The sequence below is a fragment of the Cyprinodon tularosa genome, unplaced genomic scaffold, assembly GCF_016077235.1.
Source record: "Cyprinodon tularosa strain WSP-4 unplaced genomic scaffold, ASM1607723v1 ctg589, whole genome shotgun sequence".
In the NCBI taxonomy this organism is placed as follows: Eukaryota; Metazoa; Chordata; class Actinopteri; order Cyprinodontiformes; family Cyprinodontidae; genus Cyprinodon; species Cyprinodon tularosa.
In genome coordinates this window covers 420428-440126 of record NW_024039328.1, presented here as the reverse complement: position 1 = coordinate 440126, position 19699 = coordinate 420428, and the positions used below count along the sequence as shown (strand labels likewise).

The 19699-nt window shown below is 37.6% G+C and overlaps 2 protein-coding genes across 4 annotated transcripts in view; one reads left to right on the top strand and one right to left on the bottom strand.

Moving 5' to 3' along the window:
• The first annotated feature begins 584 nt into the window (after positions 1-584).
• On the top strand, positions 585-12626 carry LOC119797552 (beta-galactosidase-1-like protein 2). Of its 2 annotated transcripts, XM_038306670.1 has the most exons (19): positions 585-732; positions 1117-1314; positions 1397-1465; positions 1858-1953; positions 2816-2924; positions 3010-3102; positions 3197-3278; positions 3353-3417; positions 3823-3907; positions 4774-4911; positions 5075-5155; positions 6773-6885; positions 6971-7117; positions 7952-8023; positions 8119-8197; positions 8301-8388; positions 8471-8582; positions 8746-8862; positions 12424-12626. In XM_038306670.1, the coding sequence occupies exons 1-19, from the start codon at positions 641-643 to the stop codon at positions 12508-12510; spliced, it is 1923 nt and encodes a 640-aa protein (XP_038162598.1). In that variant the 5' UTR covers positions 585-640; the 3' UTR covers positions 12511-12626. The 2 variants fall into 2 exon arrangements, with proteins under 2 accessions (XP_038162598.1, XP_038162599.1); XM_038306671.1 differs by lacking the exon at positions 5075-5155.
• A 4687-nt stretch (positions 12627-17313) lies between these two features.
• The window catches only part of LOC119797544 (galactosylgalactosylxylosylprotein 3-beta-glucuronosyltransferase 1-like), a 40705-nt gene continuing 38319 nt past the window's right edge, over positions 17314-19699 (bottom strand). For both annotated transcript variants that reach the window (XM_038306660.1, XM_038306661.1), the window contains exon 7: positions 17314-18556. The gene's annotated coding sequence lies outside the window, so the exon portion shown is untranslated. The remainder of the gene's footprint in view (positions 18557-19699) is intronic.

Here is a 19699-nt window from a genome sequence, read left to right as displayed (position 1 = left end):
TCCAGAATAGAATTTGAAATCCTCCCTCTCACATATAAAGCCTTAAATGGCCAAGCTCCATTTTAAACAGATATCTGATTGTTCCTTACGTTCCTAACATATCACTTTTCTCTCAATCTTCAGGTTTACTAGTTGTTCCTAGAATTTTTAAAAGAAGAATGGGAGGCAGATATTTTTTTTAGTTATGAAATCATGATTTCAGGTTGTGAAGCCAACTTAAAAAGTGAGATTGTACCTACATGACTTTAATCACATATTTTTGTTGAGATTATGCTACATTAAGGAGACTAGAAAAATATATATTTTCTAACTCTATATAATGTTATTAAATGTCTTGAATGGAAATATTGAATTTATAGTAGAGTGTTATGATGCTAGCATAATACTTACAGGCTGCATTAAAGATATAATTAGTATGTTTGATATATGCCTGTGTCTAAGGTATTGTTAATCAGCATGAAAAAAATGCACATAGAGCAGTCCTGTTACTAAGGTGAGCTTCTTGGCTGGTTAGACACTCCCACAAGGCGGTACATGTTCCAGGCTGCACCATGAGTTAGTCTACACTCACTAGAGATGCTGCTCTTAGCTCAGTCCTACGTCTTCCTGTGTAAGAGCAACAGGTCTAACAGTGAAAGCCATGGCGGTATTCCGGATGAGGAATCTGCACAAACGGAAATACACGCTCTTTTGCCTGGTTATTGGTTGCTTCATCATCTATAAGTGTCTAGGGTAAGTGTTGCTTGTTCTTGGTTTGTTCATGTTTCTATTCATTAAGCTATTTGTCTTCAGTAGTCTACTTGTTAAAGGTTTGTGTACATTTCCAACAAATATTGTATTTAAATCTTACAGTATTACTCATTTGGAGTAAGGACAAGCAGTAAAACGTAGATTTCATAAAACTATTGAAAGTTATTTAGGAAGGTAAATCTAAACATATTCATATGCACATATCAAAATCTGTTTAGACTCTACACACGATATAGTTCAGCGTCTTTGTTATGATTTTTGCCAATTCAAGACATCTGCAAATTCCTACAGAGCATGTCATGTGGTCAATTCAAGAACAATAGCCTGTGTGTCACATAACCTGATTGTAACAGGAACTATGCACAGCTTCTTTTCCAGCACGCCACAAACCGGCTGGAAGAGGAGCAGAAAGGTGGGCCTGAGGGCCAATTCTTCACAGTTCACCCTGGAGCGAGAACCCTTCCGCATCCTTGGGGGATCTGTTCACTATTTCCGTGTGCCAAGGGCGTACTGGAGGGACCGGCTGATGAAGATGAAAGCCTGTGGGATCAACACCCTCACCACGTAGGGATTATGCATGTTTTGTTTTGTTTTTGTCATGAAGCCCTTTCCTTTAGCTGAATGCTAATTTGTGGCATCCTCACAGATATGTTCCATGGAGTCTTCACCAGCCAGAGAAGGGGGTTTTCAACTTTCACACACAGCTGGATTTAGAGTAAGGAGAATATGGGTTTACTTGTCTTAACTATAGAACATGTAGAAATAATTACAAAGTCCATAAGCTGCTTGGCATATCAAAAAATCTACATCTCAAAAGAAAATTCCTGCATTGTTCCACTAGTTGTCATAAAAATAAAAATTTTTAAGCCTTTAAGGAACACTCTCATCATTTAACCCCTAAAACTCAAGGGAGAAAAGAGAGTGGGAGCCCCACCTGACAACAGCCTAATCTCCACAACAAGAGCAAATTATTAAAGCATGTATCCACAAGGTGAAGAGGGATGTGATGCCACCATTTGCTGCAATGCTTTCCAGGCACTTTTCAAAAGCCCTTGTATTTCGGTCTTATCATGAGTCTTAAGTTTGTGATCTTTCTCTGATTGGCAGATCGTACCTTTCTCTGGCAGCTGAGCTGGGGTTATGGGTTATTCTACGTCCTGGGCCATACATTTCTGCGGATATGGACCTGGGTGGACTGCCAAGGTAACCCTTTTTTTGTTTACATGAAACCTCCTTGAAGATTTATTGATTTTCTTCTATTTCAGAGTCTTTTTCTGTTTGGGAAAAACATTATTTGCTGTCAAACGATTAGTTTTCTTCCCATGTAAATGTGAGCCTAAATGTGAGAAATACGCATTTTTTAACAAGATCTGTTTGCTTCATGACATATGTGTGTTTTGCCCCGTATGTGTATTGGCATGAGTTGTGAATTGGGATTAGCCCACACAGATGCAGTGTGGGTTACTGCATCAGTAAGCGGTTAGTTAATTCTGAATAAATGTCACCAACTAATTTTCCCTTTTTCCAAACTCAATAAACGCCTGACCACCAGGAAATGAAGGCTAAATGACCAAAGAGTTTGCAGATTATTAGCTCGAATAATCACAGTGTAGGTCAGGCTGCCATGCATTGGAGCCACTCTGGATACTTGGCATGAGAGGTGAGATTATCTTCATTAGCACAGATAGAGTTTTTGCATGGTGAACCTTGAAATATTCTAGCAGCAAGGCTGTTTCCTTAGCAGTCGTCCAGTTGTAACATTTGTGCTTGCAAAGTTTAGTGATTTGTAAGAGAAAAAAAAATAACATTAAATCTCTGACAGCATGGTTTAGCAGTTCAAATTCTACCTGTTGGTTGCGGATGTACAATTCTGTCAGATGTCAATGTGTGCCTTAGGTTTAGATCTGCTCTTGCTACTGGTAGTGTAAAGTACTTTGAATGGTCAAACTACAAGAGGATCCGTATTTAGTTTTTAATTTTATTTTAGATAAATTATTTACATAAAAGTGTATTACTTCATAAAATACTTAAACAAAACACAGATGCAAGGCTTTTTTGTGTGTAGCTGGCTCCTTAGAGATGACAGCATGAGACTAAGGACAACTCACCCAGGCTTCACTCAGGCTGTCAACACTTTCTTCGACAAACTTATACCGAAAATGGTTCCACTACAGGTTATTTTTCATATTTTATTTGGAACCAAGTGTATCTAACATCAATTCATTTCCCTGGCCTAAAATATTTGTTTGTCTATTCTAGTTCAAGAAAGGGGGTCCCATCATTGCAGTGCAGGTTGAAAATGAATATGGATCCTTTGCAAAGGATCAAGGCTATTTGTTATTTATTAAAGAGGTAAGGTTACTGGCTCATATTAAAACTTTTTCATCTTAAATAGATGTGTTCTGATTTGTTCTGCCTCTTCTGTTATTTTTCTTTATGTTGAAAGGCTTTACAGTCCAGAGGAATCAGTGAGCTCCTGCTCACATCAGATAACATCAACACATTGAAGTCAGGGGGTGTTGATGGAGGTACCTGTTAGTGTTTTCACCTATAGATACAGAAAAAACTTTTAAAGTATAACTTGTTTTCTTTTTTCTCGCCATTATCCGATCAGTAAAGCTGCAGAAGCTGACTCAGAGAAACATCCAGGAACTACACGGCATCCAGGTCTATAATCTTTTTTTTTCACATCAGTTTCCTGTTTGTTTTTAAAAATCGGAGAATGTGCTTTATTTTTATTTTATTTCTCTCTCTCTCTCTCTCTCTTTTTTTTTTTACTTTTTTCCCCCCATTTTTTTCTCTTTGCACTTGATAAGGCATATAGAAGAAGTTTTATCGTCTCCCTTTTATCTCCTCTTTCTTTCATCTGTTCTCCTTTTCTTGTTTTTCCTTTCCTGTTCTTCTTTCCCATTGCAGTGTCCATATAATCTGAAATACTCCCTGCATTAATTATAATCAAGCTATTTACATTCATAAATCAAGCAGAACACTAAAAAAAAGAAAAAAAGGAAAAAATTGGGGAAAAAAAGGGAAAAAATGTTAACGTACAATATCCCTTGCCCTGGTTTTCAGCCCAGAGGTCCTTCCATAGTGATGGAATACTGGACAGGCTGGTATGATACATGGGGAGGCCTTCACCATGTCCTGCCTCCAGAAGGTAATTCATGTCCTCAATGTTAGTGTTGACTTTCTAGACCAAGTCTCTCCTGGTTATTTACCAACATTTCTTATTATTGCTCATTGCTATTGTTGCTCATATTTTTTATTACTTACTCTCTTACTCTGTTGATCTATAAAGACATCTTCTCTGTATACCAATGCCTAATGCTGTATTTGTTTACAATGAAAGTCTGAATTCCTTTCATTTCTGCCTTATTAAAAAAAAAAAAATCGTTATTTTAGCCAGACTTATTGAATCTCATCTGACTGAGAAAGTAAGGATTAGGCTAGTTTAGTGAAAATCATGTCTCCCAAATGCCAACATTTTTGATAGTTAACAGTCAAAACAAATCAAATCAATCACCCAATGTCACCTTATTAACAGAATGTAACACAAAATAAGTGTGAGGTCAAGATGGCCTTCCAACATAACCTTTTAACACCAGGTTAAGATATATGATAGGTAAGTTTTGGATATTTTTGCTTTTGAAAAAGAAAATCAAGATCCCATTATTACTAACATGTTGATAGAAATAGGTTGTTCTTGCAGTTTTGCATTATCTCTTTGTTATCATATTATCCTACCCATGAAATAATGTACTATCTGCTATAGGCATGACTAACTATGGACTGAACTGGATTTGTAAGCATAAGAAAGCCAACTGTAAAAACAAGGGGTCATAATGCTTTAGCACCTAACAATAGATGATGATTTTGAATATTCCTTAATAGGTTTTGAAAATAGTTAATAACTTTGGTTATTCAAAATTAAAGTAGTGAAACTGTCCATAGAAGGATTAATCTTATGATGCTATGAGGCTTTTTGAATAAGACCTTATGTGTATATGTTGCATTTCGTTATAGATATGGTGTCCAACGTGAGGGAAATTCTGAGAAGAGGTATGTCTGTCAACCTGTACATGTTCCATGGAGGATCCAGCTTTGGTTTCATGAATGGAGCAGTCTCTAACCCCTCCTACAGAGCGTTGGTCCCCAGCTATGGTGGGTAAGCACAAACAAAACAGCCACGGCTTGCATGCAAATCTTTACAGATTTAGCTTGATTGATGAAGCGCTGATGTTACATATCTCAAGAATGCAGTGTTTCTGCTGTAATAACCAGCAGGTGGTGGTAGAGGACAGTTACTGTGTCTGATGCTTTCCAGATTATGATGCTCCCTTATCTGAAGCTGGGGAATACACCCCTAAATTTCATCTCCTAAGGGATTTATTTTCTCAATACAACAGTAAGTTAATCTCACATTAAACTTTAAACTATAAACGCAACCAACATTTTTCCTATAGTGGTGGTTGTGTTTATTATTATTTCCAACAGTTTTGCTCAGACATGTTTATAGATTCTGTCCTACCAAACAGGGTGTTTTTTAAGGTTTCTCTGGCTTTACTTCTGTTTATGTTCTCTAGTTGCTGCCATATAGGTCATCTGTTAAATCCTGTGTTGTTGCTTTTTATCATAATCTCTTAGATTTGTTTCCATCTGTCTCCTCTCATGTATTACTCTCAGCTCTCTTTCCCTTCACTTCCCCTTCATTAGATTCAGCTGCTCTTTCTCTCTACTTCATCACTCACCTGCGTCTGCAATGCCATTTTTCAATTAAATTAAATGTTATTTGTATAGTGCCAATACACAACTCATGTTATCTCAAGGAACTTTACTCAGACAATTCAATCAGAACTTCCAGTCAGATGGATTAAAAGTTTATATCTAAGAAAGACCAGCTGATTGCATTCCGTCACAGACTTAGAAGCATATGCTCCTCTTGGTGAGCATGTGGAGACAGTAAACATTAGCTTGTATTGTGTCACTGAGTGCACAGCAATCCCTCACATGTAGTATACATACAGCGACAGGAGAGAGGGAAAAAAAACCCTTTCAACAGAAAGAAGCCTCCAGAAAAACCAGGCTCTTTGTGAGCAGCTTTCTACCAAAGCTGATTGGTGTTCATAGGAGACAGAAGGAGGCTTACAAAAAGCAACATAGAAGCACTCATTCATAAATACTTTGTATCTTAGAAAAGCTAATAGTAATCTAAGCTCCATAGATGGCTCTGTCCAGGAAAAAAACAGTTAAGCAATGAACCACTTTTAATACCAAATGGAGTAAAATAGAAAATAGAAAAATTCTTAGTTCAATAAAAGCTGAGCCCATAGTTATGTCTGGGAGAGAAACAGAACTATGCACTGAAAAACAGGCCCAACTCCATAATCTATAAACAGGGTTGATGACAGCAATGTATATTTTCCTTCAGGATGGTCGCACAGCAAAACAGAGAACATAAAGTTTGGGATGGAACTAACTAATACAGAAGAATTGGAGAGTAGATATAGAATGAAGCATAATGATGAAAAGTGGTCCCTGTGTCCTCTAGCAGCCTAAACCTATAGCAGCAAAACAATAGATTGGCGACAAAGCTGATTCAACAATTTTCTTTGTTTACAAGCTCCCTGGTTTTAATTGCTCTTTCCTGGCTTACTTCATTGCTGTATCTTAATGTCACCCATCTGTTACCATTGCCATTTTCTGTCCATGCTCTATTTCCTGTTCTTTTTTATTTTAATCTGCACTTAATTGTTTTCATTGTCATTAAAAACTCTTCACCTTAGGATCTGCCTTTATTTGAGTCACTTTGCAGACCAAACAATATGCTTTGTCCGTTTAATTTGTACTGCCATAAGTTTCACGATTATCTACTAGTTTCTGTTGGCATTTCAAATAACATTCCATTAAAATATATTGAGGTTTGCGGTTTTAACATGATTGAATGTGTAAAAGTTTATAACTTTTGAAATGTGCTGTCATCGCCTGACATTGTGGCCTGATTAGTTATTTTATCTTTGTTCAGCAAGAGGAGACAGCCTTCCAGACATGCCGACACTGAGATACAGGGAGGCGTACGAACCTGCCATTATGTACCAACATCTGTCATTATGGGATGCCTTAAGCTTTGCTGAGGGTGTGAGTTTTACATACAATGATAGGCAAATTACTATCTAACAGAAAAAAGGTTTGCTTACCAGTCAGATTTTTGTTTTCTCTTCAGCCCTTCAAGTCAACCAAGCCAATAAACATGGAAAATCTGCCAGCAAACAATGGCAATGGCCAGTCATATGGCTACACACTGTATGTGACCACCATCACCAGTGGAGGGTCATTACACTCGGGTGACAATGTTCGAGACCGTGCCCTGGTGAGTCATGATTGGTTCACAGCAAAGTTTAATCTTAGACTTTAAACACTTTCATGGTTATTTTACTTTGTCATGTCGTATCTGAAAGATGGTCGTTATGTTTATTACTGCTGGATGAAAAACATACCACTTGGGATTGGGAACGTTAGAATGAATAACTTTTTTGTTAACAATTAACTACAAATTTTTGGGATTCAGGCGTTAAAGACTAAAATACAAAATATTGAACAAAACTTGCTATGGCTTCTAGCATGCTCAATAATTGCAAGAAGAACTTGGTTAAAGTGTTTGACTGTATTGCTGGGGAACTGGCTCAACTACCAATTGAATTAGGAAAGGAATCCTGTGAACTTCTAAAGTTAAATCTGTGAGCAAGAAGTAATGACTTGATGTTGTGACCCCTAAATACAAAAGCACCCTAAAAGACACAAACATTAATCATTCAAGAATCCAAAAATAGAATGACTTGTAGTATTTGTGGAAAACCAGCATAAATTGTTTTCCAAGCTCCTCATGAACAAGTGGTAGATAATAATCTCTGAAACCAAGCCTAATATCAGTACATTTTATTTTAGGTGGCTGTTGTTTGCAAAAAAAAAAAGAGAGATCACCACTTGTTGTTTTTCTCAAACATCATAAATATAACTTTGCTCTCAATTAGTGCTGTAGGTTAGCCTATCCCTTAAATGATTGGGGTTTTTCGGTTAACTTCTCAAGTTTAATCAAGCCTTTTTTATGAATATCACCAAAATATGGTGCAGAATTTATGAAAAAAACTACTTAACTTTAAGGGAACCAAAAGTGTTTAACTAAGAAATTACATATTACCTTCAGGTGTTTGTAGACAGAAGATATATTGGCGTTTTCAATCATCAGAACCTTGAGCTGGCTGTTCCAGATGCTAAGGTATGAGGAGGAAAGGTACCTACTTTATTAGCAGTGATAGAACCAGAATCTGTTTTTGATTAGGCATACAATTAACAAACCAATGATTTCTTCAGGAAAAACGTACCTTGAGCTTCCTGGTGGAAAACTGTGGACGAGTTCACAGTGGAAGGGACCTTGACAAACAACACAAAGGTAATCAGCTGAAATTACTGCGGCTCATTGTTTTGTCTGCTGTGAAATTATTTGATTTCTCAGAGGATATTTGATTAATTGCTTTGTATGTGTGTTAATGCAGGTCTAGTAGGGGAAATTTTATTTAACCATATTCCCTTGCGTGACTTTACAATATACAGCCTGGATATGAAACCCAGCTTTATTGACAGGTTTGTGTGCTTTATTAAATCCAACAACCTGCATAAGAATTTGAGCTGCATTTAAAAACAGGTTTGAACAAAGATATTTCAGTCTTTATCAGGCACCTTGGAAAAATCTACCAGAAAATCCTAGTTTTCCTGGATTTTTCATGGGGAGGCTGTTTGCATATGGCTATCCGAGTGACACATATGTGAAGCTGCCAGTAAGTAAGATGAGGTTATTTATTTGTATAACACTGGCTCATTTGCACTTTTTTGTTTGATTTGTCTGACTGATCCTGAAAAGCCATCTACAGCTCACTAATCTATCTATATTTTCCTATGTTTTGTTTTGAATGTTAATGCAAATGCATGCAAATGATTCAGGGCTGGGAAAAAGGAGTTGTGTTTATAAATGGCCTAAATCTCGGTCGCTACTGGTCAATTGGTCCTCAGCAGGCTCTCTACCTCCCTGGACCCTTTCTCAACAGTGGAATAAACCAGGTATGGCTATTTACAGACGGCCTTTTATTGCAGCAACATAATATAGTGAAACCATCCAACCTTTAAATAAGGTACTTTTATTTAGTGGGGGAAATATTCAAAAAATTACTTGTCACAACTGTTGAAACTGTTACTTTGGACAGATCCCTTTTACATTTATTCTTCACCAGAATATTTTTAAAAGATTGTGGCAAATAGATAGAGAGATGCTGGACCATTTAACATTTCGGGGTGCAATCTGGAGAGGTTATAAAAAAAGAAAACAGCGCATCCCATCACAGATTCTTAACCAGACCGATTCTGGGAATGTTTCAATGACAATTTTGTCCAAAGTAAATGGTTCCAACCAACTTTCCTGCAAAGTAAACGACCAGTTGGCATCTAAATAGTATTCAGATATTGCATTATTAATTGACCCCTAGAATACCTCTTCTTTCTGTAGGCCTCAAAACATAAGTTTGGAAGTCATTTTATTCTAGGCTGCATGATTAGTGAAAGAATTGACACGTGCATAAGCAAACAATATTGATGCAAAATGTAATGCATAAATGGGTCGTTTAAAAAGATTTTAAAAATTCTGCGTCTCAATATTTAATCCTTAGTTGTATTTTAAATCACATGCAGTTCACTATGTTGACTGCATATGGCAGTGTAAGTTCCCTGCTGAGCAAAGCCCCCTATCTATTGATTCACTGCAGCTCAAAGCATTAAAGGCTGAAGGTAAAGAGAGCAAAATGTGAGTTAAGTGTTATTAATTACATTACATTAATGTTGACACAAAATTAATTTCTAGAATCATGTTATGCAGTAAAGCAGGAATGTTACGCTAAAAATATTTGCTTGGTCAATTAAATTATTGATCAACCCCAACACGGGATGCCCTGCTCTCTATGCACAGCTGGACCTCTTGACGACGGCCTCTGTAAACTTTTCATGTAAACCAGACGCTTTGATGAAAACAAATTCGGAGTGAACACACCATAAGCCTCTTTCCCATTGAAATTAGTGGGTTTAAAAAACATGGGATAACTCACTAGCAATCAGCATTTGGCTCCCTTCCCACCGGCACAAAAAGCTGGGTCAAACCCCCCAATGGCAAACTGCATGGCATCTGTGCCCCTAAAGCTGGGTGTGTGGTGACGCCATCCATCTTGGGTAGTATTGATGATGTCACCAGTGTGACAGAAATGAGGAAATTTGAGAGCGAAATCCAAGGGAGCCAGTTTGCTTTATTTCATTCATTTGTTCATCCGAATCCCTCTTAACAGAGCTGTGTCATGTTTATCGAATGTAAACAGAGTTGCTTTGGCTTATTAGATCTGATGTGAGTGGTGTGTTGACGTCAGTCTGTTGCAATTGTATCATAAATTACCGGGTCTGATGTTCCCACTGTTTGCCAGTCAGAGCTGACCTGATTGAAAGCGATTAACCTGGGTCGCTTGCAGAGTTTTTTGAGACGGGTCGACCCGGGTGAGCCAATCCCACTACCACTCCAAGCTGATAGTTCCACGGTTAAAAATGTTTTATTGCCTGTAGGAATTTTCCGGCATTTTATTGTCATTACACTGTCACAAGTACAGAGCAACGAAATTAACTCTCTGCAATTAACTCATCCCCTTGTGAAAGTGAATAAATTAGGGACAGTAAGAAGATGCACCAAAGGGTTAACATTTAAGGGTGTGTAGATTAGAAGTGATATAAAATATTTTAACAAGCAACTGAGAACAGAATTTAAAGATGAAGATTATACTGTGCTTCAAAAATGTCTGAAATAATTAGTTGTCTTTTAAGATGATCTTTACTTGTAGCCCTATTTTACTCCCATAACATTTTTACTCACTGCATGAAGTGGCCATATAAATAAGGGTTTTGTTGGCCAGTTAAGAGACCTGTAGGAAAAAGAGATGGATGTCTGTGTGGCATCAAACCATAAAAACAGAACTTGAATAACTACTAATTAGAAATTGCAACAAACTCTCATCAACTTAAAATTAAATTTATTTCTAAAGCCCCACTTTAAAACACATGTTGTCTCAAGGAACTTTACGAAGACAAATCAGATTATATGGTCAGATTGATTGAATTCTTTTTATCTAAAGAGACCTAGCTGATTGTAGTGACTCAGTGACAGTGCATAATTCGCTCCCTCTGAATGAACATTTAGTGACAGCTGATATTAATATTTTGTAGTTTACTCTGCAGCAATCCCTCATGCTGAGCATGGATGCAGCAAGAGTGGATTGCAAAAAATCCCTTTTAACCATAACAAACCTCCAGCAGAACCAGGCTTAATGTGAGAGGGCTTGTGCTGAGGCTGACCGGGGGTTCAAGGAGACAGCAGTAGACATACAAGAGGAACATAGAAGGACTAATCTAGAAATCCTTTGTTTGTCAGAAAAGGTAACGTAAGCTAGTTCCAAATGAGGCTCTGTCTAAGAAAGAAATAGTTAAGCAGATGAGCTATGAGCCGGTTTTTATATCAAAAGGATTGAAAGAGAACACATACAGTTAGGGGTTTACTAACAACTAACTAACAGTTTGAGTTGAGTTGAACAAATACTTCAGAATTAGTGAATGGAGACCATTAATCCAGCGGCTTAAGACTATAGCAGCATCATAAACAAAAATAGTAAAAGAATTTGCAGTTACAGTTATTCTTTATAACATCCAGGGGCATTAACAACTGTGTTTAGTGGCTGATAAAGAATAAAGTTTTTCTTATCTATGAAAGTGATAGTTTTGCTAATAACAAAAAATTTCAATTTAATTCAATTCGGCTTATTTATATAGCACCAATTCACAATACATTTCATCTCAAGGCACTTTACAATTCAACCAGATCATCCCGTCAAATTGATTTAGTTTTCTATCTAAGGAAAACCAGTTGATTGCACCGACTCATTGACTCGAAGGCAATCCCTCACACTAAGCATGCTGGTAGCGACAGTGGAGAGGAAAAACGCCATTTTAACAGGAAGAAACCTCCAGCAGAACCAGGCTCAGTGTGAGCGGCCATCTGCCGAGGCCGACTGGGGATCAAGGAGACGCAAACAGAGACACAAAAGGCAACTGTAAACCAGCTCCACAGGCGGCCCTGTCCAGGAAACACACAGCCAAGCAGACAAGCTCCAAATATAACAATAAAAGGAAATAAGGTTAATTCTATCGAACACATATGCTAAAAAAAACCCACAAAGTTTCAGCCTGAGTATATTGATAGATTTTTTTTTTGATTGACTTAATTGATATTGATAAAAGCATCCAAAAATAATTTCAATAAAAACTATTAACTTTCTTTCTTAATTTTCTTATTTTAAGGTGTTTCATAATTATAGTGCCTGCATAACAAAATGTAAACAGCGTTACCTGATCTTTATTCCTACACTTAATTTGCATTCATAATTATTAAAGAGCCAGATTCTCCAACCCTCTACAGTTATGTAAAATTATTATAATTCACATTCTGGAAGGCTTTGTTGTTTTTTTGTAGTGGACATAAAATCATCAAACAGAAAACAGAGCAAATATTTATTGTCCTATTTTTCTCTTCGGATAAACTAGGTCATTGTGTTTGAAGAGCAAGAGGGAGACTACAAGGTCCACTTTGAGGATTCACCTGACCTGGGCATGGCAGCAGAAATCCAGTGACAACCATCAATATGAGAAATAATCTTTTGTGCAATTACTATTTATTATTCTATTTCTATTTATTTTTTTTTTACTGGGATCCTATATAAATAAAGATTAAATGATGCTGATAAAAATCTACAGACCACTTTTAAAAAAGAAGTACTCTGCACAGTGCTTTGAAAATATTTAAGTCTTTAAACCTTTAAATGTGTGTTATGATCCAACAACCCTCTCACCCTCTCATCACCAGAGATAGGGCAAACCCTCCAATACAAGACCATCTACCTAATCCACTGGCCAAAGATCATATTATACACAGTAAAAACATTTATGTTACTTTAACACCTATGGAGTTTAATATAACTCTGTTTTAGATAACATTTGGTCCCACTCAAAATTAGTATAACATTTATTCTATGACTAATATTAAATAGTTAATTTTACTATTTTTTGTGTCAAAACCAAAAAGACCTCTCAGAGACTGGTGGTTATTGACAACAAATGGAGTAAAAGTTACACTGCATGGCTGTCAAATTCTTCACTAACTAACACTTGAGCAGATTTACACTCAGTGTATTTGTAAATAATCTATTCTAAACTGTGAATTTTAAGTTCTTAAGAAAATCAGAATCAGAAAAAAAGCCTTATGCATACAGACCCTCTCCAAGAAATGTAAATATTATGGAAAACATGTTTAACTTCCATAATTCTTTTCAAAAAGTCAGATTTTCAAAGTTTATAGATATTTTAGGCTTACAATTCAAATGATTTAAATGTATTGTTTATTTTATATACAGTGTCATGGTTTTACAAAGTTCAGACCCAAATGCAGAAAACCAAAACAGAGAGACCAGGGAAAAGGTTTAACGGGTTTTATTGAAGAAGTTAAACAGAGCAAGAAGTTAATTGGCTGATCAGACAATTAACACAATAGATGTAATTCAAACTAACCAAACTATCACAAATTACAAAACACAACAGTACAGTTAGGTCTGGCAATAAACTATTCTACATCTTAGAAAAAATGAAAATACACCAACTGCAAAACAAATCCTGAGTGAAAATGCAAAAATAACAAAAAAATTAAGAAAAATTCAAACTCCCCCTTATTAGCAGCAGCTGATGGAACAGTCCAATTTCCCTTCCTGCATTTAGCAGATCTGAGCCCTGGTTGAATATTATGTCTGGCTAAACTCCTAGGCACCATGGAAGGTAGGAAACAGATTAGTGACAAAAATACACAGAAATGTGAATGAGTGCATATCCACTACAAGTACAGTGAACTAAATGTGTGCCCTTACAAATAGAACACATCTATTTGAACTAAGAATAAAGTTTTATTGCAAACTAAAGTACGTGTATGGATTAATAAATAAAGGTGAATGTAGAGTACTTTTAAGGTGTGGCCATGGGTTTGGCCATCAAACTAGGTGTAGAAGGACTCTTTTGTTGCCCTGCCTTACATCCAGTGCAGATACTGGTCAGCTGCAGTGCTAATGGGTGAATGGTGGGGACATGATCTGGTGTAGATGCTTTGTGGGGTTAGGGGGCAGGCTGGCCAACTCTGAGGGGAGATGTGGTTGAGAGTAGATGAAGTGGAGGGCTTTAGGTTTATAGAATGTTATATATTTGAACTTTGAAAAGAAAATGCAGCTTAAAGCTACAGTGTGTAATTTTTAGCGACATCTAACGTCCAGACTGCAGACCGCAGCAACATGAACATCTCCCCCCCACCGCTTCTCCCCCCCAACAGTACGGCGAGCGTTACGGGACAAAATGTCTTCCACGACGTCCGAATCACCTACCTTCTCAAGTGATGAGGTTTGTTTACATAGATAATTTTACAGATAGTATTTCATTAGTCTGTGTAGGGTATAGATTCAGTACCATTTCAGTTCATCTCTCTCAACTTGCCGTAGTTACTTTCGAGCGTAATGGGCGATCTCGCAATCGCTAGTTTGTTGGCTCTGCGATGCCGTAGCGCAAAGATGTCTGCCTCCATGGCTGCGAGACCCGCTCCTATGTAATTATAAATAACGAATTCTAAGGCAACGCAAATATTAAGGTTAAGAGGCTGAGCTCGTAGATGATGATAAATAACATAGTTATGTATAATATATTACATTTCTGACTGTATATCCCTGTAATTATTACACACTATAGCTTTAACTTAAATTAATGACTTTAATTAGTAATTGAATCAAGTTGATCAATTATGACTATTATCTTTATAAGTTGAAAACTCAAATAAATAAAGTTAGGCAAGCTTAGTTCAATTAATTTAATTTGGAGCTGCATTTGTCATGATCTCGGCACCTTAATGCTGGGTTTTACTCTTTGTTGCTCTCATTCTGCTTTGCCCCTGCCTTGCGCTCGTTATCTCTAATCAGATCCCCCTGTTCCTGCTGCTATTTAAGCCTCCAGATCCCAGCCTTTGGTGCCAGATAGTGATAGTGAGATGAGGCCTCATGAGGTATTGAACCATTTGGCCGAATTGCTTCAACGATCCCCACAGTTCATGAGGCTCCATGTGAACATGTCACCACCTACTGGTGAAGTGCATAACTACAGTTTGTAATAAAATATGTGATTGCCCCCCCCCCCCTTAAGTTCTTTTGAATTTGTCAATGGTTGGTGTGTATAATAAGATATTTTGAATTTTTTTTAAGTGTAAAATTTCTTAGGACAATCATTTAAGGTGCACAGTTTTTCTGCCATTTTAGTGAAATAAACTCAAGCAGACAGTGAAAGTGAGTAAGTGCAAATTGGGCAACGATGAGCAATATGAAAGGTGTTAGTCGGTTTTATTCAGACATGATACGTAGTTTTTCCACATTTTTTGGATTTAATCGGGTTGGAAGTTGTGTTCCACCAATTTTTTGGCTAAACCGAAATAATTTGGCAGCGTTTTTACCCAATCTATATTTTTACTGGGGCAAACCAATGCAAATCAGTCTCATTAGCCAAAATAATTAAGTATAATCGCAACTTTCAAAAGTCAAAGGTGGGTATTAAACGATTAAACTAAGGAGTGGGAGTCTCTGTCTTATAGACGACACCACTAATGTTGTTTACTGATCAATTGAAAAAAATAAATGCTAACCTTCCAACTATGTCCGGTGGCTTGCTCAGATTTTGATCATTACATTGTTTATTCTAACCAAAATAGTTTTAAACAACTAGATTGGTTGTTTTTCCAACCAATCTATTCTTAGAATCTATCCAAACTCTATCCAGCTGACCGCAACTCCTAAGAACTCCCACATCTTGACTAAATCGTGAGGCTGTTTAAATGCTTGTTAAAATTGTTGCGCTTCCTGAACCACTTCCCTAAGCGACCACGTGGTATCACGGTAGCGAGGCATCAGACGTCATCAATTTTGGCCCCTCCTCTAAATGAATCACGCCTCGACATTCTCTTCAGGGAAACCCCCCCTCCATTACTCGACACACGCCTCGAAGCCTCGGCTCATATCATAACATCACTAGTGCCAGACTATTCTATCTTCTAGCAAGACTAATTCTAGCAATCCGTGTTCAGTTCTGCCTGTTCCTGACCTGTTTCTGTCCCCAGACTTCTGAGTTTTGGTCACCCCTGTTCTGTTCGGTTTTGCCTGTCCTGTTTCTGGGCTGGTACCTGGATTCTGCCTGTTGTCGACCTTGGACCTGTCTTCTGACCACGGCTTGGATTTACCCTCCTGGATCCATCTGTTCCTCTGCGTCCTCTGGCTGCTGCAAGGCGCTGCTCCTCTTCTTTCCTGGATCTCTGCTACCGGCTCAGTAACAAGCAACACAGTTTGACTCCTCTGAACTTCACTCCTTCTTCTGGGCTCAGACTGAACTTTGCCAGAGAATCCAGTGAGCCCACCGCAGCTGACAAGTGATATTGTGACATTTAACAAACGCCTTTTAATATATCACTATCTGTCGCGCCTGAATTCTGGCTCCAATGTTCTGACCCCTCTGACAGCGTTATCTTTTCGACATGTGACCCACCTAAACACAGATGCTGTGTTAATCACAGAGAGCCGGTCAATTTTTGCCAAACCTGTACTTTAACAACTGGATGAATTCTTTTTCCCGACTCCTACATGCCTCCTTATCCTCCAACCTTAGCTGTCTCAGTTTGGCTGTAAACCAGGGTTCATCACTGCTATAGTTCGCCCTGGTAAGGAGTTAGAGCAGGAGATCAACAGCTGAATCTCAGCTTTAGTTTTCAACAAGCTAAAAAATATCAGAAGCTACTTTGAAAAAAAAAAACCAAAACATCAGCCCACATCAGTTTAAACAGACCTCCCTGGTTTTGAAGCTTGGTGGTGGCCGTATTATGCTGAGGAGGGCTCAGGGAACTGGGTCAGATCAGACTGGACACTTTATATAGGATGTACTGGAAAGAATGGCCAATCCAGCACACCTACCAGTAGGACAAACTCCTACATCATAAATGACCTCAAAAGAATAAACTGTTTGAGGCTGTAAAAGATTTGGGACTAGGGTAGACTTTCACGGTGTAGCAGGAAACTAAAACATGCAAGCAGATGTACAATGTACAATCGGAAAAACGTCCATTAGAAAAAGGAATCATTCCAGATTGAGGAAAAACATGTATTGAAATAAATTCAGGTTCAAGTTTAATGTTTACAAAACAATTTCACAACAATACTCATGTTTCTGTCATGATCCTCCATTTATTGTAGTATGTGCTGCTGTGAGCTGGTCTAAAATCCTAAGTTTCAATTTTGTGATACTTATGGGACAAAATATTAAAAAGTTAACAGGAAATTTTTGCAAGACGTTTGCAAGACGTTCTTCTTTAAAATATTAATTAAAACATTTTTTGTTTTTATTATTTTTTCTGTTTACAGTGGAATCACTCAGAGAGGAGTTATCACAGCCAGGAGTTCCTAGTTAATGAGTTACCACCATGTGTTAGATTGACAGCTTAGTTTAATCATTAGGCTTCTTTTTCATGCATAAATAACAGAGAATAAAATAAATACAAACACATTTGTAAAAACGAAAATGCCTTTTACTGGACACATGTCAATGGCCTTCTCTTGACACCTATATAGTTGTTTCTGTGAACTGAAATGGTACCAAATACATGTCACATAGAGAGCAAACCAAGCTGCTCAATGCCAGGACCTGCCAGTGTTAACATGTTTCAGAGGTGCTACTGCAGTTCTGTCTCATAAGAAATCAACAGTTGAAAAACTTGTTGAGAAAAATTGGAAATTGATAGAGAAGTTTTCAATTCCACTGTTAGGAGTTGTGGCTCTGTATTCCATATATTCCCAAAGGTTTTCTCCAAAATATGAACTGAAAATGCAGTCAAATCATCAGAAAACCTTTCAAGTCTACACACCATTAGCTAAATCTTCTCTTTACAGGAGGTACTGATTATACATGAAGGTAAAGGTTGCTCTTGTTTGACAGTGAATCCTCACATCATGCTGTGTGTCTGCCAGCTGATCAAGTAAATGTATGCAACTCCTCATTAGTGAGGGGTTCAGGGTGGTTAAACAGACTGGTCTTATACAGTACTATTAGAGAATGGCTCAGATCTCAGTGTGCTCTGATCTCAGTCTGCCAGTCATAGCTGCATTTCTTCAAACAAGGAGTTCTTGTATTCCTGTGTGCAGCCCTGTGCCCGACAGCCCGCTGGCCCCAGAACAAAGGGGCCCTATTAAGAGCTGATTGGGTGCCTGGCTGCTGGTGTCTCTGCTGAGAGGGTTCTTTATTGCATGCTGGTCCAGCTCTTTCTCAAGTCTGTTGGGTAACATCCTTTGTCTCAGTTCCCCATGCAGATCGTACTGGGCGGAATCCATTTGGCAGCTCCTTCCACTGTCAGCCCAGTGTCTCCCACAGCAGAACAGACATCAAAGTTTGTGTGCAAAGTTCAGTCCATGCACATATTTTGCTGCCTCCATTTTTGCAGACAATGTTAAGTGCTGCTATTGTGCCGTTATACTTGTGGCCAAAGAAGCTCTGCAGTTGATTTGAATCCAGGCAGATTCCTAAGAAGTTCTCCTTCCTGAAACATCCTGGATACACTTAATGAGACCTGAGGAAAAACATAAAAACAAAACTAAATTATGCTTTGAGAATACTGGGGGATATCTAAGCTATTTTTGACACTTTTCTGACTCAGAATCAGTCAACCCGTCAGCTCAGTGTACATTCACAAAGTAATATTTTAATTTAACCCTTGATATAATTAATAAAACATCATGTACATGTCAACAATGGGTGGTGAGGTTGCTTGAGGACCCAGATGCTGAGACGAGTGAAGCAGAGATGAGTTCTGACAGATTTAATTGAAGAACACAGGCAAAAACAGAGGCACCAATCCAAAAATCCAACTTAAAATGTTAAACAAACCAAAAACCATGGAGACATCGGGGGGAAATGAGCATGAGGAGTCGGGGAGAGACGAGCTGAGAAGAAAACTACAACAACGACAAGGAACCAGCCATGAGTGACTGCAGAGCAAGGGCGTAGGTATCGATTTGAACTTTGGTAGGGACACTATTGGTCTGGTGTCATTGGTGCTATGCAATATGCATGCCCTTTTTTATGCTCGATGTGAGCATCCGTACTGATAAGAGGAATTCATTGTTAAAAGAGAAAAGCAACATTTTGCTCCATTAATAAAAATGTTATAAGCTCTACACTCATTAGATGCTGTTTATCAATGTTTGAAGTATCACCGGCTCTGATGAATGTGGAATTAGGACTGTTTTCCACTTTGAAAACGGTTTCATTTGAGCGACTAAGAGAGAAGGTAAATACAGTATTTTCTTTTGAAGATATAGAATTGTGCAGAGTTAAACCCCACTGTTATATTTGTACCTACTATTCTCTCTCCGTATCAAGCAAAATAATACATTCATTAATAATTAATAATTAACTTCACTATAAAAGTTGAACATCTGGGCTGTAGTTACTCTGTGTAGCCCATTTCATGTATTTCATTAATCATTAATTTCAATAATCGTCAACTAATTTAGTAAGTGATTCATCATTAACTGGAGTATAGAGACTTTAAAACATACAGTAATATAAATGTAAAATGTGCCTTTCCCTAGAGATCAACCCACTTAGATCAGTTATTATATCAAAATTGTAAAAATAAAAACAAAAAAAATGAAAACAGTAATATCAACTTAATATCGGTAAAAAGGAAACCCTCACATTTTCTTTTTTA

Coding starts and splice junctions, on each gene's coding strand:
- LOC119797552 (XM_038306670.1), top strand. CDS start 641: ATGGCGGTATTCCGGATGAGGAATCTGCACAAACGGAAATACACGCTC. Junction 3,418..3,822: donor AGGAACTACACGGCATCCAG/GTCTATAATCTT, acceptor CCTGGTTTTCAG/CCCAGAGGTCCTTCCATAGT. Junction 8,863..12,423: donor TCAACAGTGGAATAAACCAG/GTATGGCTATTT, acceptor CGGATAAACTAG/GTCATTGTGTTTGAAGAGCA.